The 19280-nt window shown below is 47.0% G+C and overlaps 1 protein-coding gene across 20 annotated transcripts in view; it reads right to left on the minus strand.

The window, feature by feature from the left end:
- The window catches only part of DMD (dystrophin), a 3066377-nt gene that overhangs the window by 710962 nt on the left and 2336135 nt on the right, over nt 1–19280 (minus strand). For all 20 annotated transcript variants that reach the window (XM_068268325.1, XM_068268327.1, XM_068268324.1 and 17 more), the window contains one exon: nt 13519–13665. In XM_068268325.1, coding sequence (XP_068124426.1) covers nt 13519–13665 — 147 coding nt within the window. The remainder of the gene's footprint in view (nt 1–13518; nt 13666–19280) is intronic.

Below are 19280 nucleotides of genomic sequence, written 5' to 3' on the forward strand. Positions count from 1 at the left end.
TACCCCAGGCACCATCAGGGTATTGTCTGCTGTTGTTGGCGATTTTGAGGAGGAGATGCTGATGGGCACTTTGGGGGAGGAGGGATTGGACAGCAAGACTGTGGCGACAGTCAAGCGTCCCATCCATGCATCAGGAGAGGAGTTTGGGGGGTCATCATCCCAGCAGGACATGTTTCAGGAGGGGCATGATGATGATGACCCGGTGACAGACAGAGACTGGGTGCCACCACCTCCAGGGGATGTCGTCCTCAGCAGCTCTGAGGAGGAGGAGGAGGATGCGCTTGTGGGCCTTGCAAGGAGGCGCATCATTGCAAGCATTGGCAGCGTCCCACAGCCTGCTGGTGTCTCAGGCTCAGCAGCAGCAGCAGCAGCATCAGCCAGTACCACCACCAGCCGCACCCAAGCCCCCCCCCCAACCACCACAGGGAGACAGGCAGCAGCGCTTCCATGCCGTAGGGGGATGTTTCTGTCACCAATCTGGCGGTTTTTCACCATGCCCACTGTGTACAGCAAGTACGCCACTTGCAACCACTGTCAGCGGAAGTTGAGCAGAGGTGCAGACCCCTTAAAGTTCAGCACCAGCTCGCTCATCAACCACCTTGCGGCTAAACATTTCCACCAGCATGAGGAGTTCCAGAGGCTGAAGGCATCTGCTGCTGGCAGTGGCACCACACCCATCACTGCACAGCCTTCAGCAGCAGCAGCAGCAACAGCAGCCACCCGCCCTCCTGCTCCTCCAGCAGCACCAGCAGGAGTGCGGAAACGCACTGCTCCTCCCCCCTCTGCAACTCCTGCCGCCGACACTGAGGCCTGTTCTGGCAGCCAGTCCTCAGTGGCCTCCTCTGCTGTGTCTGCTGATTCCCGTGTCAGCAAAAGGCCACGCCAGAGCCTTTTGAGCGAGTCCTTCCAGGGGGTGGTTAGGGCTCTGCCTCCCAGCAGCCGTCGCGTGCGGCAGCTGAACGGCTTGCTGGCACGGGCCATGTGCTCCCAACTCCTGCCGTACACGCTCGTGCAGGAGGGGAGCGACATTCGTGCGCTGCTTGCTTGCGCAGCCCCAGACTGGCAGCTCCCCAGCAGGCACTTCTTTGCCCGCAAGGCCATTCCTGCACTGCACCGCTTTGTGATGGCCAATGTGGAGCGAGGGCTGGAGCACGCGGTTGGTGAAAGGGTCCACGTCACCATGGACTCCTGGAGCAGCCGCTTCGGGACAGGCCGCTACCTGTCCTTCACTGTCCACTGGGTCAGCTTGGTGGAAGGGGGTGAGGATGGGAGAGCAGCAGCGGGCACAGCAGCAGCAGCAACACAGTGGGTGGTGCCACCCCGCAGGGTCAGGGGAACTGCAGCAGGTTCCTCCGATCCTCTGCCATCCTCCGGCACACCTGGCCAAACCCCCCGCCTCAGCAGCAGCGTGAAGGCCCGCCACTGCCAAGCGCTGCTGCACTTGGTCAGCCTTGGGAAGACCAAGCTGACGGCAACCCATGTGTTGGCCAAACTCCAGGAGCAGGAGAGGATTTGGCTGACCCCCAGAGGCCTCAGAGTCGGAGAGGTGGTGGCCGACAATGGGGCCAATCTGGTTGCCGCAATAGACAGGGGAAACCTGACCCACATCCCCTGTCTTGCCCACGTGCTGAACCTGGTGGTGCAGAAGTTCCTGCGCACCTACCAGGGGATGGGCGAACTGCTGGAAACGGCAAGGAATGTTGTGCGTCACTTCCGGCGCTCGGCTGCAGCCTGTGCGAGCCTGGAAGACGTGCAAAAGGAGCTGGATCTGCCACGCCATCGGCTGATCCTTGACGTTCCGACTCGCTGGAACTCCACCCTGGCGATGTTGGAGCGTCTGGTTGAACAGAGGCACGCTGTCAACCAGTACCTTGCCCTGGCCACTGTTTCCGCAGCTCAGAGAAGGGACAAGACCAGCAACATCCCGTCCATCGTCCCCGATGATGACTGGAGGCACATGCAGCAGGTGTGCTTTGTGCTGGCTCCCTTCCTGCAGGCCACAAACATGGTGAGCAGGGACCATGCTATGGTCTGCGAGTGGGTGCCCCTGGTTTGTCTGCTGAACAGGGCCCTCGATGCTTTGCTGGAACAGGGAGCGGCAGCCTTGGACCAGCAGGAGCGGCAACCAGCTGCGCAGTCCACCTCTGAGGGGGAGGAGGAGGAGGACTTGGTGGAGGTCCCTGACCTGGCTGCTGATGAGGGGGATCAGCACAGCGCAGCTGAGTTGGTGCGGGGGTGGAGAGAGGATGAGGCGGCAGAGGAGGAGGATGAGGACAGCACTGACGTCGATGTGCCAGCAGACGTGGCCCGCCTCTTCCCAATGGCAGCGCACATGCTGACGTGCCTGCGCAGGGACCCCAGGGTGATCCAGATGAAGCAGAGGGAGGACATCTGGATCAGCATGATGTTGGACCCACGCCTCAAGGGGAAGTTGAGCCAGTTCCTGCCGCCTGCAGGAGGAGACCCAGTGCAACAAATAAGGAGCTTGCAGCAGGCCCTTGTTGAGCGCTTGGAGGAAGCCTTCCCCCAGCCTTCCACCCCCACTGTCCAGCAGCCAGCACAGAGGCAGCAGCAGGTGCCTGCATCCAGCAGCAGCAAGCGCCCCACAGACCTGCTGTCTCTCAGCCACGAGCTCTACAGGACTGTAGAGGCTCCGGCAGCAGTGACTAGAGAGGAGATGCATGCAGCAGCATCCTCCTCCGGTCACAGCCAGCGCCTGACCCGCATGGTGGCTGACTACATGGGGTCGTACAGCGGGCTTGACAGCGATGCCCCTGTTGATCCCATGGAGTATTGGGTCAAGCGCATGGAGATCTGGAGCGAGCTGGCGCAGTACGCCCTGGAAGTGCTGTCCTGCCCCCCTTCCAGCGTGCTGTCCGAGCGCTGCTTCAGTGCAGCTGGTGGCGTGGTCACCGAGAAACGCTCACGTCTGTCTCACAAGTCTGTGGACAGACTGACGTTTCTCAAGATGAACCAAGCGTGGGTGGAAGGCGAGTTCCTGGCCCCTGTTGTCGGCGAGAGGGGGACATGAACTGGCTGCCGGAACCATCGTTAATGTGCCTTACCACCCTTTACCACCTCCTGGCTCCTGCTCACTAAGCCAGCCTGGTTCACTTTGACTATTACGTCGCCTGCAGCCACACATTTTACACCTACAGTGGGCTGCTGTGTACTGCCCTTCTGCTGTCTGTCTGTGTTTCCCACTGCCAGGGTACACAGAATTACCTTCTTCTGCTGCCACTCTGCCACCAGCTATTACGTCAAACAATAGCTATATTGGTTGCAAAACCAAAACCAAACAAACCATTAAAAAAAAAAAAGGTTTAATTTTTCTGAGGTGCCCGGGTTGAAAACTGTGTTGTTCCAGTTGTGTATTGGACACAATGTGGGCTGCACGACCGCTGTCTGGGACCTCCTGTTGTGTTTATTTACAGCCCTGGTATCACCGCTAGGTACCAGGGCTATTATGTCACGCTGCCTACCTGCTGCCACACTCACACTGCTCCTCCATACCTCCTCCTGCTGCTGCTGCTGCTGTCTGTCTGTGTTTCCCACTGCCAGGGTACACAGATGATTTACCTTCTGCTGCCACTCTGCCACCAGCTATTACGTCAAACAATAGCTGCTCGCCTACTCCTCCATTCCTCCTCCTGCTGCTGCTGTCTGTCTGTGTTTCCCACTGCCAGGGTACACAGATGATTTACCTTCTGCTGCCACTCTGCCACCAGCTATTACGTCAAACAATAGCTGCTCGCCTACTCCTCCATTCCTCCTCCTGCTGCTGCTGTCTGTCTGTGTTTCCCACTGCCAGGGTACACAGAATTACCTTCTTCTGCTGCCACTCTGCCACCAGCTATTACGTCAAACAATAGCTATATTGGTTGCAAAACCAAAACCAAACAAACCATTAAAAAAAAAAAAAAGGTTTAATTTTTCTGAGGTGCCCGGGTTGAAAACTGTGTTGTCCCAGTTGTGTATTGGACACAATGTGGGCTGCACGACCGCTGTCTGGGACCTCCTGTTGTGTTTATTTACAGCCCTGGTATCACCGCTAGGTACCAGGGCTATTATGTCACGCTGCCTACCTGCTGCCACACTCACACTGCTCCTCCATACCTCCTCCTGCTGCTGCTGCTGCTGTCTGTCTGTGTTTCCCACTGCCAGGGTACACAGATGATTTACCTTCTGCTGCCACTCTGCCACCAGCTATTACGTCAAACAATAGCTGCTCGCCTACTCCTCCATTCCTCCTCCTGCTGCTGCTGTCTGTCTGTGTTTCCCACTGCCAGGGTACACAGAATTACCTTCTTCTGCTGCCATTCTGCCACCAGCTATTACGTCAAACAATAGCTATATTGGTTGCAAAACCAAAACCAAACAAACCATTAAAAAAAAAAAAGGTTTAATTTTTCTGAGGTGCCCGGGTTGAAAACTGTGTTGTCCCAGTTGTGTATTGGACACAATGTGGGCTGCACGACCGCTGTCTGGGACCTCCTGTTGTGTTTATTTACAGCCCTGGTATCACCGCTAGGTACCAGGGCTATTATGTCACGCTGCCTACCTGCTGCCACACTCACACTGCTCCTCCATACCTCCTCCTGCTGCTGCTGCTGCTGTCTGTCTGTGTTTCCCACTGCCAGGGTACACTACACAGATGATTTACCTTCTGCTGCCACTCTGCCACCAGCTATTACGTCAAACAATAGCTGCTCACATTACTCCTCCATTCCTCCTGCTGCTGTTGCTGTCTGTCTGTGTTTCCCACTGCCAGGGTACACAGAATTACCTTCTGCTGCCACTCTGCCACCAGCTATTACGTCAAACAATAGCTATATTGGTTGCAAAACCAAAACCAAACAAACCATTAAAAAAAAAAAAGGTTTAATTTTTCTGAGGTGCCCGGGTTGAAAACTGTGTTGTCCCAGTTGTGTATTGGACACAATGTGGGCTGCACGACCGCTGTCTGGGACCTCCTGTTGTGTTTATTTACAGCCCTGGTATCACCGCTAGGTACCAGGGCTATTATGTCACGGCGAGCTGCCTGCCTCATTGACTGCCTGCTGCCACACACTCATCCTCCTCCTCCTGCTGCTGAATTTACCTCCTGCTGTCTTTGTGTTTCCACTGCCAGGGAGCACATACAATGGCGCTTCCAACATGCGTGCGCCCACCAGCTATTTGTTACGCTCAAAAATAGCTGCATTTCTTAAAAAAAAAATTGAAAAGAGAAATACGTGAAGAAGAAGAAGACGATATTGAAAAAGAAGGAGAAGGAGAAGATGAAGATGAAGAAGAAGATGAAGAAGAAGATGAAGAAGATGATGAAGAAGAAGATGAAAAAGAAGAAGAAGATGAAGAAGATGAAGAAGATGAAGACGAAGAAGATGAAGAAGAAGAAGATGAAGAAGAAGAAGAAGAAGATGAAGAAGATGATGAAGAAGATGAAGAAGAAGAAGAAGAAGAAGAAGATGAAGAAGAAGAAGAAGAAGATGAAGAAGAAGAAGATGAAGAAGAAGAAGAAGATGAAGAAGAAGAAGATGAAGAAGATGAAGATGAAGAAGAAGAAGAAGATGAAGAAGATGAAGAAGAAGATGATGAAGAAGAAGAAGAAGATGATGATGAAGAAGAAGAAGAAGATGATGAAGAAGAAGAAGAAGATGATGAAGAAGAAGAAGAAGAAGAAGAAGAAGACAATATAGAAGAAGAAGAAGAAGATATAGAAGAAGAAGATCTAGAAGAAGAAGAAGAAAGATAAAGAAGAAGAAGAACAAGTATATACAGTAACACTACTGAACAAAATTAAGGACACAACTTCTCTTTCCACATTTTTTTTTAAAGGAACATCCCCACATAATCACTTGCTTTTGTTACTTGGAAAAAAAGATGTTTCTTGCATCATTTACCCTCAAAACAAGTGTTGGAAGCTATTTAAGGCCAATTCGAATAGTCAGCTCGAATAGTGAGCTCGAATACCGACTCGAATAGTGAGCTCGAAGTCCGAGGTCGAATCGAATAGTAAAAATTATTCGACTCGAATATTCGACTGATCTCGAATAATTTACTATTCGAATTCGACCAAACTCGAATTTTAAAAAGGGGTATTTGAGCACCACTAATGGCAGCAAGCAGGGAGTACGTGGCTGTGCAGCGGACCGACTTGTCACACCTCCACGGCTTGCAGGCAGGCCTCCAGCCACCTCCTCTCCGCCTGCTACCACCTCTTCTCTGTCGTCTTCCTCCTCCTCCTCCTTGGCTGGTGCCGCGATCTCCTCTCCAGCTACTCAGCCCCCGCACCCCAGGGCCTATACTGCATGCCAGGTACGACGGTGTCACGCAGTGTTAGACATGTCTTGCCTCAAAGTGGAGAGTCACACTGGAGCAGCTCTCCTGGCTGCTCTTAACAAACAGGTGGAGCAATGGCTGACCCCGCACAAGCTTGAGATCGTCAACGTGGTGTGTGACAACGGCAGCAATCTCATTTCCGCATTGAATTTGGGAAAGCTGACACATGTACCCTGCATGGCACCTGTGCTGAATCTGGTTGTGTAAAGATTTGTGTCCAAGTACCCAGGCTTAGAGGACGTCCTGAAGCAGGCCAGGAAGTTGTGTGGGCATTTCAGGCGCTCTTACATGGCCATGGCACGCTTTGCGGACATTCAGCGTAGAAACAACTTGCCGGTGAGACGCCTGATTTGTGATAGCCCGACTCGCTGGAATTCCACCCTGCTGATGTTCTCTTGCCTGCTAGACCAGGAGAAAGCCGTCACCCAGTACCTGTATCATTACAGTACAAGGACACAATCTGGGAGGATGGGGATGTTGTGGCCCAACAACTGGACACTGATGCGAAATGCATGCAGGGTCATGGAGCCCTTTGAGGAGGTGACCAAACTGGTGAGTCGCACTAAGGACACCATCAGCGACTTGATCCCCTACGCCTACTTCCTGGAGCGTGCCGTGCGTAGAGTGGTGGATACAGCTGTGGAGGAGCGTGAACGAGAACAGTTACAGCAGCAGGAGTCGTGGAAGCGATTTACATCCGAACCCGATTTTTCCACAACACGGTGTGTTGTCAACACCTGCGGCAGCACAGAGGGGGGAGGAGGAGGAGGAAGAAGAGGAGTCATGTGTGAAGGAGATGAGTCAGACTCTGATGATGATGAGGAGGAAGGTGTTTCTGTGGAGGAGGAAGAGGCGGAGGAAGAAGAACAACCGTGGCAGCCGTCACAGGGGGCTTCTGCTGCTCCACGTTCCCGTGGTATGGTTCGTGGATGGGGGGAGGAAGAGGAGTTCCGTCCCATCACTGAGAAAGAGCAAGAGGAGATGGAGAGTACGTCTGCATCCAGCTTTGTGCAGATGGCCTCTTTCATGTTGTCCAGATGGTTGAGGGGCCCCCGTATAAAAAAACTCAAGGCGAATGACCTGTACTGGGTGGCCACGCCACTAGACCCTCGGTACAGGCACAAAGTGGCGGACCTGTTACCAACTCAACAGAAGGCGGAAAGGATGCAGCACTTGCAGAACAAGCTGTTGATGATGCTTTACAATGCGTTTAAGGGTGATGTGGCTGCACAACGCAATCAAGGTACCACTGGCAGTAACCCTCCTCCTCCCAAGTCCACGCAGGCAAGGACAGGACGCTCCAGCGATCTCAGGGTGATGTCGGACATGCAGACGTTCTTTAGTCCAACTCCTCGCCATAGTCCTTCCGGATCCACCCTCCACCAACGCCTGGACCAGCAGGTAGCCGACTACCTGCCCTTGAGTGTGGCTGTAGACACTGCGAGCAGCGACGATGAACCCTTGGACTACTGATTGCGCAGGCTTGACCTGTGGCCAGAGCTGTCCAAATTTGCCATACAACTTCTCTCTTGCCCTGCTGCAAGCGTCCTGTCAGAAAGGACCTTCAGTGCAGCTGGAGGCATTGTCACTGAGAAGAGAAGTCGCCTAAGTCACGACAGTGTTCAGTACCTGAACTTTGTCAAAATGAATGAGGAATGGATCACGGAGGGCTACTGCATGACCGAAGACTAAGTCAGTCTCCACACACAGCATCTCTGCCTGCAGGCCACTTGCCTTCTCCGCCACCACCAACAGGGTCCAGGACTCTAGGTGGATTCCTGAATTTTTAAGGCCGCTGCTAGCAGCGGCTGCTACACTAATTTTTCTGGTGTGTGTACATGCCTGCCTAATTTTTCTGGCTGCACTGCGGGCGGCTGCAACAAAACAACAAAAGGCATGTACATGTGCCCATCCCCCTTCGTGATCATTACCTTGCCGCGGTGAAGGGCCTTGCGTATCCCAATGAAGCAATAACCGCCGGCTATTTGAGTGTCTCGGGTGGGGGTGGGACACAAAAGATAATAAGGTCGTTGCTTCATTGTGGTCAGGCCAAATTTGATCAGCTGGACAGTCACTGTTGTTCTATCATTGAGCTACCACAGCCCGGCGACTATATTGGTTTGAAAACCGCCACGGCCTACACTCTCGCCACGGTGCGCACCAGTCCAGCACGGCTGTCACTACGCAAACAGCTGTTTGCGGTGCGTTACACAGTGAGTTTGGTGTGTCAGTGTGAATCAGAACTCTAATTACACTCCCTGATTGATGTATACACATGCAAGATGTTTTAAAGCACTTTAGGCCTGCAATTTAGCATTCAATGTGATTTCTGCCCTTAAAACGCTGCTTTGCGTCACATCCAGATTTTTCCCCGGGACTTTGGGCATGTATCCCACTCCGCCATGCCCCTCTCCAGGTGTTAGACCCCTTGAAACATCTTTTCCATCACTTTTGTGGCCAGCATAATTTTTTCTATTTTTCAAAGTTCGCATCCCCATTGAAGTCTATTGCGGTTCGCAAACTTTTCCGCGAACCGAACCAAAAATCGGAGGTTCGCGACAAAAGCATTTTGCTGTCTAGAAAAATACACACTGCAAGATATGTCTACCACAGAAAACAATGGACAACAATGCAATGCAGGGCAGGGGAAGGGCTCAAAATGTGGACAGGCCATTCCTCTCAAACAAAACAGGAAACAAAATTCATGACCTCTCTGCCATGGATGATAAATATGGTTGCAAGTAAACAATACAAAAAGATAATTATTACAGAATACCAGTGTAAATACCAGGAATCAAATGAAAGCTGCTGATTCAATCCCTTTTACAAAATAAAAATAAAATAAAAAATCCAGTTGCCAAACTAAAAAAAAAAAAAAATATATATATATACAGGATCTTCTCAAAAAATTAGCATATTGTGATATAGTTCATTATTTTCTGTAATGTACTGATGAACATTAGACTTTCATATATTTTAGATTCATTATATACAACTGAAGTAGTTCAAGCCTTTTATTGTTTTAATATTGATGATTTTGGCATACAGCTCATGAAAATCCAAAATTCCTTTCTCAAAAAATTAGCATATTTCATCCGACCAATAAAAGAAAAGTGTTTTAAAACAAAAAAAGTCAACCTTCAAATAATTATGTTCAGTTATGCACTCAATTCTTGGTCGGGAATCCTTCTGCAGAAATGACTGCTTCAATTTGGGCGTGGCATGGAGGCAATCAGCCTGTGGCACTGATCAGATGTTATGGAGGCCCAGGATGCTTCGATAGCGGCCTTAAGCTCATCCAGAGTGTTGGGTCTTGCGTCTCAACTTTCTCTTCACAATATCCCACAGATTCTCTATGGGGTTCAGGTCAGGAGAGTTGGCAGGCCAATTGAGCACAGTAATACCATGGTCAGTAAACCATTTACCAGTGGTTTTGGCACTGTGAGCAGGTGCCAGGTCGTGCTGAAAAATGAAATCTTCATCTCCATAAAGCTTTTCAGCAGATGGAAGCATGAAGTGCTCCAAAATCTCCTGATAGCTAGCTGCATTGACCCTGCCCTTGATAAAACACAGTGGACCAACACAAGCAGCTGACATGGCACCCCAGACCATCACTGACTGTGGGTACTTGACACTGGACTTCAGGCATTTTGGCATTTCCCTCTCACCAGTCTTCCTCCAGACTCTGGCACCTTGATTTCTGAATGACATGTAAAAGTTGCTTTCATCCGATAAAAGTACTTTGGACCACTGAGCAATAGTCCAGTGCTTCTTCTCTGTAGCCCAGGTCAGGCACTTCTGCTGCTGTTTCTGGTTCAAAAGTGGGTTCAAGCTTCCATCTGCTGAAAAGCTTTATGGAGATGAAGATTTCATTTTTCAGCACGACCTGGCACTTGCTCACAGTGCCAAAACCACTGGTAAATGGTTTACTGACCATGGTATTACTGTGCTCAATTGGCCTGCCAACTCTCCTGACCTGAACCCCATAGAGAATCTGTGGGATATTGTGTAGAGAAAGTTGAGAGACGCAAGACGCAACACTCTGGATGAGCTTAAGGCCACTATCGAAGCATCCTGGGCCTCCATAACACCTGATCAGTGCCACAGGCTGATTGCCTCCATGCCACGCCGCATTGAAGTAGTCATTTCTGCAAAAGGATTCCCGACCAAGTATTGAGTGCATAACTGAACATAATTATTTGAAGGTTGACTTTTTTTTGTTTTAAAAACACTTTTCTTTTATTGGTCGGATGAAATATGCTAATTTTTTGAGAAAGGAATTTTGGGTTTTCATGAGCTGTATGCCAAAATCATCAACATTAAAACAATAAAAGGCTTGAACTACTTCAGTTGTGTGTATTTGAATCTAAAATATATGAAAGTTTAATGTTTATCAGTACATTACAAAAAATAATGAACTTTATCACAATATGCTAATTTTTTGAGAAGATCCTGTACATACAATGCTTATGCCTCTTCAGAAATCAGGACAGCTGACTGGCATACTGTTCAATCATTATTAAACATGAAAGTCTTCATATCGCACTTACTACCTTTACTGTTATATGCTGAAACTCAAGATACTGTATGCTAGTCCCTCTGTATATCAACAGTGGTCACAACTGCAACTTCAGCTCAACTTAAAAAGGCCACTGATTTCTCCTACCAAAGAATTTCCAACCCTCATTCTGGACAACATCCATACTGAATGTGGCTATGCAGCAATGCTCCTGTTCCAAGTTACAAAACTAGGCAATGAATGGTTCATGACTGATGAATGCAGGAAGAGGAGCAGTGGAGTGGTACTTGTGGTGTGATGCATCAGAGACCAAAGAACAACATTATGTCCATTGAAAAATACTTGTAAAATAATGTTAATGAATACCAATGCCAACTGATTTTTCTAAATTGCAGCACACAGAGGCCTCATTCTTAAGCTGCTCATTCCTCCTTACATGTGAATGCTCTTTACACCCTATACTGCTGCTTACAGACAGACAATGCTTTGTGCTAGCAGTTTTAACAATAACACATGAATTACTAAAATCTACTTGCTCTTAAGAAAATCCAATGTTCTATTGAAGGAGCGCTAACTTTCCTGTGTAAATGCTTACATTTTAATAAAGTTTAACAGCACAAATAAGTAAATAAAACAGAAAAAAGCATGAAATAGTCACTTTACAGCACACATGAAGATAATATCACTTACTCTGGATCTGCATACAAAATTGGTAATTAAAACGCCACTCTTTATGCTATGCTACAATAAACCTATCACTTCCTACACCAAAATAAAGGAAGCTCTACAAACTGCATGTTCAATATATTCTATAGATGTACTTATTTTTTTATATCATTAGCCTGTTTGTCAAGCAATTTCTGAAAACAAATAACTAATCCCCTACCTAATTCTGAGGTAAAAGACCTTTTCCTCTCTGCTCCTGTAGCTGCTCAGTTACTGCAGCTCTGAGGAGAGCCACATTACCAGACAACAGGTTCCCTTTCCAACAGTCAGCCATATTTTTAACGCCAGTGGCTCCCATGCACAAGACCCAATAGTGTGTCTAAAGAGTTCTGTACATTGTTCAGTAGCTATTATTATTGAATCCTGATCATGGTGAGCCAATCACAGTGATAAAGTAGTGCTGTATTGAAAAAAAGGGCTCTGGTCCTTAAAGGAGCCACAGGCTTCAGACCCAAATCAGTTAATTCCTCAATTAAATGTTATTTTTCTCTTTTGTTTTAAATTGGTAGGGGCTTTTACCTATTCATCTGGAAGGAGATGGACATCTAGAGGTTCCTTTATATCAAAAGGAGGCTTCCAGAATTCACCATAAGCCCACATGATCTAATCCCACATTCATAGGGGTATGTACCCCACTACCACAACATTCGCTAGCAAACTATGAAAATGATTCCCTTGTCCTTAACATTGGACAAGGGCAATTTGAGGCTTTGTTGTTCCCTTTTGGACAATTGCCCATCAATGGTATGGACCAAATGAGTTGTTTTTAATTAGGGAGTGGATTGTGCACTGCTTCTTTAATAATTTCATGGAGCCAAGCATGCATGTAGTAACAGTCACAACTGCAACTCCAGCAATATCTTTCACTCATGGCGTATGCTGCTGCTCATAAAGTATTTAGGTGCGCACCGCAGCACTAAGGATAGGGCTTGCGAGATGCAGTGCCTCACCCTAGTAAGCCAGTGTCAATTGGAAAGATCCATTCAGGCGCACACATATGCAAAAACATGGAAAGCTTTCTTGATATCCAAGGCATACCAACTTGTGACCGACCTTTACCCCAACCCCCCATACACATGCACATCCTATGGAGAAGTAATGGGGTGATAAGTGGGGTTGCATGAGCCAAGGTTGACACTGGAAAGCTGCAACACATCATAGGGTCATTGCAAAACCTGTAATAGAATTTCATGAATGCAGAGAGTGCACTAGAGCAGAGTACATCAACCCTGTCCTCAAGGCACACCAACAGTACATGTTTTGCATGTGGGGTAATTAGTGTCTCAGCAGAGCTGATTAACTACCCCTGGGGATTTCTGTTGGTGGGCCTTGAGGACAGGTTTGAGGAACACTGCACTAGAGAATGCCCCAGGTCTTTGCCTGGATGGCCGGTGCCCAGAGTCAGCTTTGGTATCTGCTTCTAATCAGATCACTGAAGTAAACTCAATGGAACAAAACAGAGGAAAAGCATTTATGAAATCTCTTGGAAGATGCTCGCCCTCAAACAGTACAAAGGTATGATAGATTTTCTAGAACAGCTAGCGCAATAAATTTCCCCTCCCTGCTATATACCTACACAAGTATGAGAAGTACAGTTGACCACTTGTCATTTTTATGCTTGCTTCTGTCTAAAATGGTACTGGGGAGATGCTGTGGTGATTTAAAGTACAAAGGTCACAGAGGCACAAAATAAACAGCACAAATCAGTTGTGACATATGTAGCAGCTTCAATTGACTGGATCTGCACCAGGTTTTGAAGCAAGAGCTCTTGATAAGTGTCCTCCAGTGTATACGCACTTCTCTATAACACAGTTCTCTTTTAGTAAATCACCCTCTATCAATCCTTCTAATGCTTTACTAAATGAAAGTGGAAGAAAATACTGAAAGCAGAGATGCAATGCAAAGAAAAAATAAAGGCATTTTTTATTTACCTGTAGCAGTTTCCACCTTGTGTTCAGCTCTTCAATGCGACTGAGATTATATGGAGAAAGTGGGATGTCCGTTGCTGAAAACTGGTGGGCAAGATCGTTCACTTGATTTACATTGTTTTTAATTGGTGCTATTTCTGCACGGAAGGCCTAAAAAAAAAGCATATTTAGCATATTACTCAAGACATAAGTCAACTCATCATTTCCTCACCTTATCTATAAAATGACTTTACAGCATATTGTAAGTCGAAAAGACACTCAAAATAAGTTGTTTCTTAATAATTAAAAATTGTTATCACTTTTTACATAATAGTTTGTCATTTTTTTTCCTTGCTGGGCACTGCAAATGTACTATATAAATAAGATGAATAAAAGAGGTGAGGCAAGAATCCTTTTGTGCATCAGGGTCAATGTTTTGGGGCTAAGGCCAGTATTCCCAGTACACAAAGTGTAACTGTATTAGTACTTTTCTAAAGGCCACTTCAAGTGGAATCTGAGGCTGTGGCAATAAAATGAAAACTTTAATTACTAAAGGACACCTGAAGTGAGAGCAGACGCGTATCTATAGGGGTGCACATAGGGCACCTGCTATAGGCGCCCTTTGTTAGTCACCCGTGGGGGGGGGGGGGGTGCGCATCCCCAGAAGGCAATTAAGCACCCACTTCTGTGTAGTAGATGGCTCACTGCCAGCGCTATTGTCCACGCGTGACCCGGCACCTGCAGAAGTAGAGGAGAAGCTGACTGTGACAGGCACCTTGCCGTGCAGCACCTCCATGTCACCTAACTGCCAGCTACATCCACGGCCACCCACTGTTTCCTCCTCTAGTTTCCCCTCCAACCTCCATCCCATATGCAGCCAATCAGGAGAGGGATCGGGGATAGAAGACAGCGAGGGGCGCTGACATTGCTAAGGCAACCACAGATGCTGCGGGGACCTCCGCCACTTCTGCCTCCGGTCCCCGCTGCCCATCTCTACTCAGACCTAATCAGATCGGTGAATCCCGGAGAGAGACTGAGCGCACGCCACCCGCAGACATGGAGCACTTTAAATGCGGAAGTAATTGATCACTTCCTGTACGAGAAGTGTACGGGCGGGTAGTGTTTGGGCAAGTAGTGTGGGTCCTCTAAGAACTACAGTGGCTCATTCAGTATGGGATCACGGGCGGCAGCCTGCAGCACAACCGCAGGGAGAAGTCACATCCACACCAGGATGCAGCAGAATTGTATCCTGAACCACAGCTAGTACTAGAAAATCTCAACATGTGACTGTTAGTATATAATCCCATTATTTTGCTGTGTACTATTCACTTGCTTTGCTTGTTATGTGTTACTGTGCCCCAGATGCCCACCCGAGCTAGAACCCAGATGTTACTACCCCAGATGTTACTACCCCAGCCAGAACCCAGATGTGCCCACCCAACCACAGCCAACAACCAGATATTTCACATTCTCCCACCCCAGCCAGCACCCAGTTGTACCCACCCCAGCCAGAACCCAGTTGTGCCCACCTCAGCCAGCACCAAGATGTGCCCACGCTAGCCAACAACCAGTTGTGCGCACCCCAGCCACGACCCAGATGTTCCCACCCTCCAACCACAGCCAGCACCCAGATGACCCTACCCCAGCCATCAACCAGATGTTCCCAGCCAGCATCCAAATACCCTCTCCCAGCCCAGCCAGCATCCAGATGCTCCCACCCACCACCTAAATGCTCCCTTCCACCCCACCTAGCATCTAGATGCTTTCACCCAGCACCTAGATGCTCTCTCCCCCCAGACCTCACCCAGCACCTAGATGCTCCCTCCCAACCCACCCAGGAACTAGATGCTCCCTCCCACCCAACACCTAGATGCTCCTTCCCGCCCACCCCATCCAGCACCTAGATGCTTCTTCCCACAAACCCCACCCAGCACCTAGATGCGCCTCGTCACCCTACCCATCACCTAGATGCTCCCTACTTGGCTACCTAATTATATTGATGCACCTGGCTATTTATTTTTTTATTGTCAGACACCTGGTTACTTAATTTAACGGCAGGTGTGTAATTATTTGATCCTTTTATCCAGAAGCATTTTACTATTTTATTCATTTATCCGGAAGAATGTGGACTATTTATTTATATTTATTTAATTTTCAGGCACATGGCTATTTATTGTAATATCTAGGGGTCCATGGCTACTCAATTTTTGTTACAGGGCATTTTTAATATGGGGGGGGGGCGCAAATTCAGTGTTTGCCATGGGTGCCATATTACCCAGATACGCCTCTGAGTGAGAGGGATATTTTGGCTGATATACAGTATTTTTTTTAAACAATACCAGTTGCCTGACTGTTCTGCTGATCATCCGCCTCTAATACTTTTAACCATAGGACCCAGAACAAGCATGCCAATCAGGTGTTTCTGACTGAAATCTGATTGTTTTAGCTCCATGCTTGTTTCTGTTGTGTGATTTAGACACTTCGGCAGCCAAAGAAATTCCAGGCAACTGGCATTGTTTAAGCAGAAATAAATATGGCAGCCTCCATACCCCTCTCAGTTCAGGTGTGCTTTTAGTCAATCTGAACTTACTATCAATGATGGTATGCTGCATACTAGTTAATATTACATACATCTATATCACATGCAGTTTCTGTATTAAAATTGAGATTGCACAGTGAGGAGACACTGCTAATCCTAGTGCTTTGCTGTCTTTCCACATCCAGTCCAATTCACATCTGAATCATCCCAGTGGGGTATTACATACTGAAAACTCATTTCAGCTGGTGACAAAGAAATATTGTCTAAACAACTGAGATCAGACTGTCCCTAATCAGATCTTTTCACCATCCAAGGGCGGTAAAGACCAAGTGGCAAAAGGAACACTTCCCACTCCACACTGCGTTGTCTTATTGAGGGAAGTCACATGAATTCTGTCAGGGCTGGCCTAGCTGTAAATGAAAACAGTTAAAAAAACACAGAATGGCAACTTGCTCAGTTTATAAACAGCAGCAAAGGTGTATGAAGGAAGGACTATAGACTATATGTACTGCACAGTAACCACATAAAACAAAATTTCTCAGGAACCTCCCTTGTTGATCAAACTATTAACATGAGCTCAGTAAACAGCTTTCAAGAAGAAAAATCAGAAATCTCTACTGTACACCTAACTTATCTCTAAAATATTGCATTTTGTTTCCATGTTGCCTCTTTCCTGGAAACAATCCAGCTCTCTCTTTTTTTTTTTTACTGGGTTACAACATCTACAACAGTTACAAATTCAACACATCCCACCATTCCGTTCTCATGAGAACATTACTTTTCTACTATCACTTATCGGAATTTCACACTGCTGCCCACTGTCAGTCACTTCTCTAATTACTGTAAGCCATTGTGGATTTCTTTTCCAGTAGCACAAAATACACTTATATCTACCTATAGATGAATATCATATCTGTAGCTTTGGGAAATACTCTATATAAATAAGGATAACATATCTGTAATGAAATAACATAAAACATCATTTAAAGCTTTAGGAAAGTAATATAAAGGATATTGGTAATACAAACATATTTCTCAACATATTATTTTGCTTTTTATAGGGAATATTTATATTTTTTTGGAACGTTCACTTGTGCGATAATTATATCCTTCATATAGTTAACAATATACTTGAAAGCCCATATAGTCACAAAACCATATAGCAAAAGTTAGCTATGGAGAAAAAGAAAGTAACAATGGAAAAATACTATGGTAAAAAATATCTGTTACTTTAATTAAGGTATAGAGTAGCAGTGTTTTTTTTAATTTTGCAAAATTCATTAAAGGGAACCTGAAGCAAGACATATGTGGAGAGGCTGCCTTATTTTATTCTTTTAAACAATACCAGTTGCCTGGCAGTCCTGCCAATCCCTTTGGCTACAGTAATGTCTGAATTACACACCTAAGGGCTCGTTTCCACCATAGCGAATCCGCATGCGGCGACGAGATGCGGATTCGCTTGTTACACTGAAGTGGCCGGGGCTGTTTCCACATGTGCGGCGTGCGGGAGCGATTTGGCGGCGGGCCAAATCTGCACGACGGGACCCACAGAATTCGCCTGCGTCGGGAATCCGTGCAAATCGCCGCTAATGTATTTAATAGTAAAAACGCATGCGTTTGTTACATGCGTTTTTACCCGCGATTTCGCACCTTTTTCAATGTTATTTTGCCCTGGCAGTGTCATGGTTAATTTCACATGGCACCCTGCCATGCGAAATCGCACGCGAAATCGCGGGTAAAAACGCATGCGGAAACGCATCCGCATGCGTTTTTACAAGCGTCGGAATGCCGGCGAAATCGCGTCGCAACAGTGGAAACGAGACCTCAAACATGCATGCAGGTAATACAGTCAGATTTTTTTGTTAGACACATCTGATCTGCATGCTTGTTCAGGGTCTATGGCTAAAGTTAGTAGAGGCAGAGGATCAACAGGACTGCCAGGCAACTGGTATTGTTTAAGATGTAATAAATATGACAGCCTCCAGGCTACATATACCTCTCACTTCCGGGTTCCTTTAAGTATAAGTTTCCTTTCAGCAAAAACTCGGTATACAGAGGCGCCAGCGTAGAGTAAAACATTTTAAAAAACGTTTAAAAGCAGAGGGAAATGTTAAGGTGGACTCACCTCCCTCTTACAAAAAAAGAAAACTCACTTGAGTCTCGATAAAACAGAATTGACAGATAATTTATTCAACTCCACAAATGCACGTTTCGCGGGCGTGACCCCGCTTCTTCAGGAAAAAATGGGAGCACAACTCAGTGGGTCAAGCAATAGGTTTGCTGATCTTCAGTTTTTGCTGATCTTCTAGTCCACCCAGGGTGGAGAGGTGCATCCCCATCTACTATCTACAGAGAGCGACTTCTTAACCTGAGTGGGGTCAGGTCCTAATGCTCCCCACCTGCATTTAAAGTGGTTGCCTATGGGTAACCAGTGTTTGTGAGTAGATATACATAAAATTGTATTGAACTCTTCATTTTACCTGACAATACTGCACCATATCGGGCTCTCGATTCTCTTCTTGTTTTTAAGCAAGTTTCCTTTCAGGCCCCATTTACATTTACCTACTGTGTTGCCCTGCAATTCGCTTCTCCACTGCATGGGCCAAACAAGTGTAAGGAGACTTGCATACTTAACGTAATGTGGTTCTCTGGAACTGCTGCATCCCTGACGCAAAGTCTGCAGCACGTTGGCACATGAGCAGTGCCTATGGCACGGATTATGCATCAATGCAAGTCAATAAGTGCAAAAAACTGGAGTGTGGTGTGACATGGCGCGCATACGCAGAACGACGGGAATCCCAGTGATGTATGCTCTTTGAGTCCTATGGCAAAAAAAGTGCTTTACAAATGTTACTGTATTATTATATATGTACTTCCTGTCCAGCATTGAGTAAGTCTCTGAGCGGGGGTGGGGGCACTATACATATGACCCTGTCGCCACATGGAGGCACAGGGGCATATGAAGGCTGGTTTTTGCAGTGCAATGCGGTGCTTGGCCCGCATCACACTGCTACAAATAAGTATAAAACTAGCCTAATAGATTTGAAGTGGCTTCATTTTAAGTTATTTTAACCCTACTGACATTTAAAATGTGTTTTGCGGGTACAAGAAAGCTAGAATCACCCCTGAATTTAAGAATGTTAATTTAAGAGAACTATTTGAGGGTTCTCTAGCACCAGGTAACAACTTTGTGATCATAATTTAAAAGGTACTTATAAGAAAGTAATATATATTCAGAAATATCACA

The sequence above is a fragment of the Hyperolius riggenbachi genome, chromosome 2 (genome assembly GCF_040937935.1).
Source record: "Hyperolius riggenbachi isolate aHypRig1 chromosome 2, aHypRig1.pri, whole genome shotgun sequence".
Lineage (NCBI taxonomy): Eukaryota > Metazoa > Chordata > Amphibia > Anura > Hyperoliidae > Hyperolius > Hyperolius riggenbachi.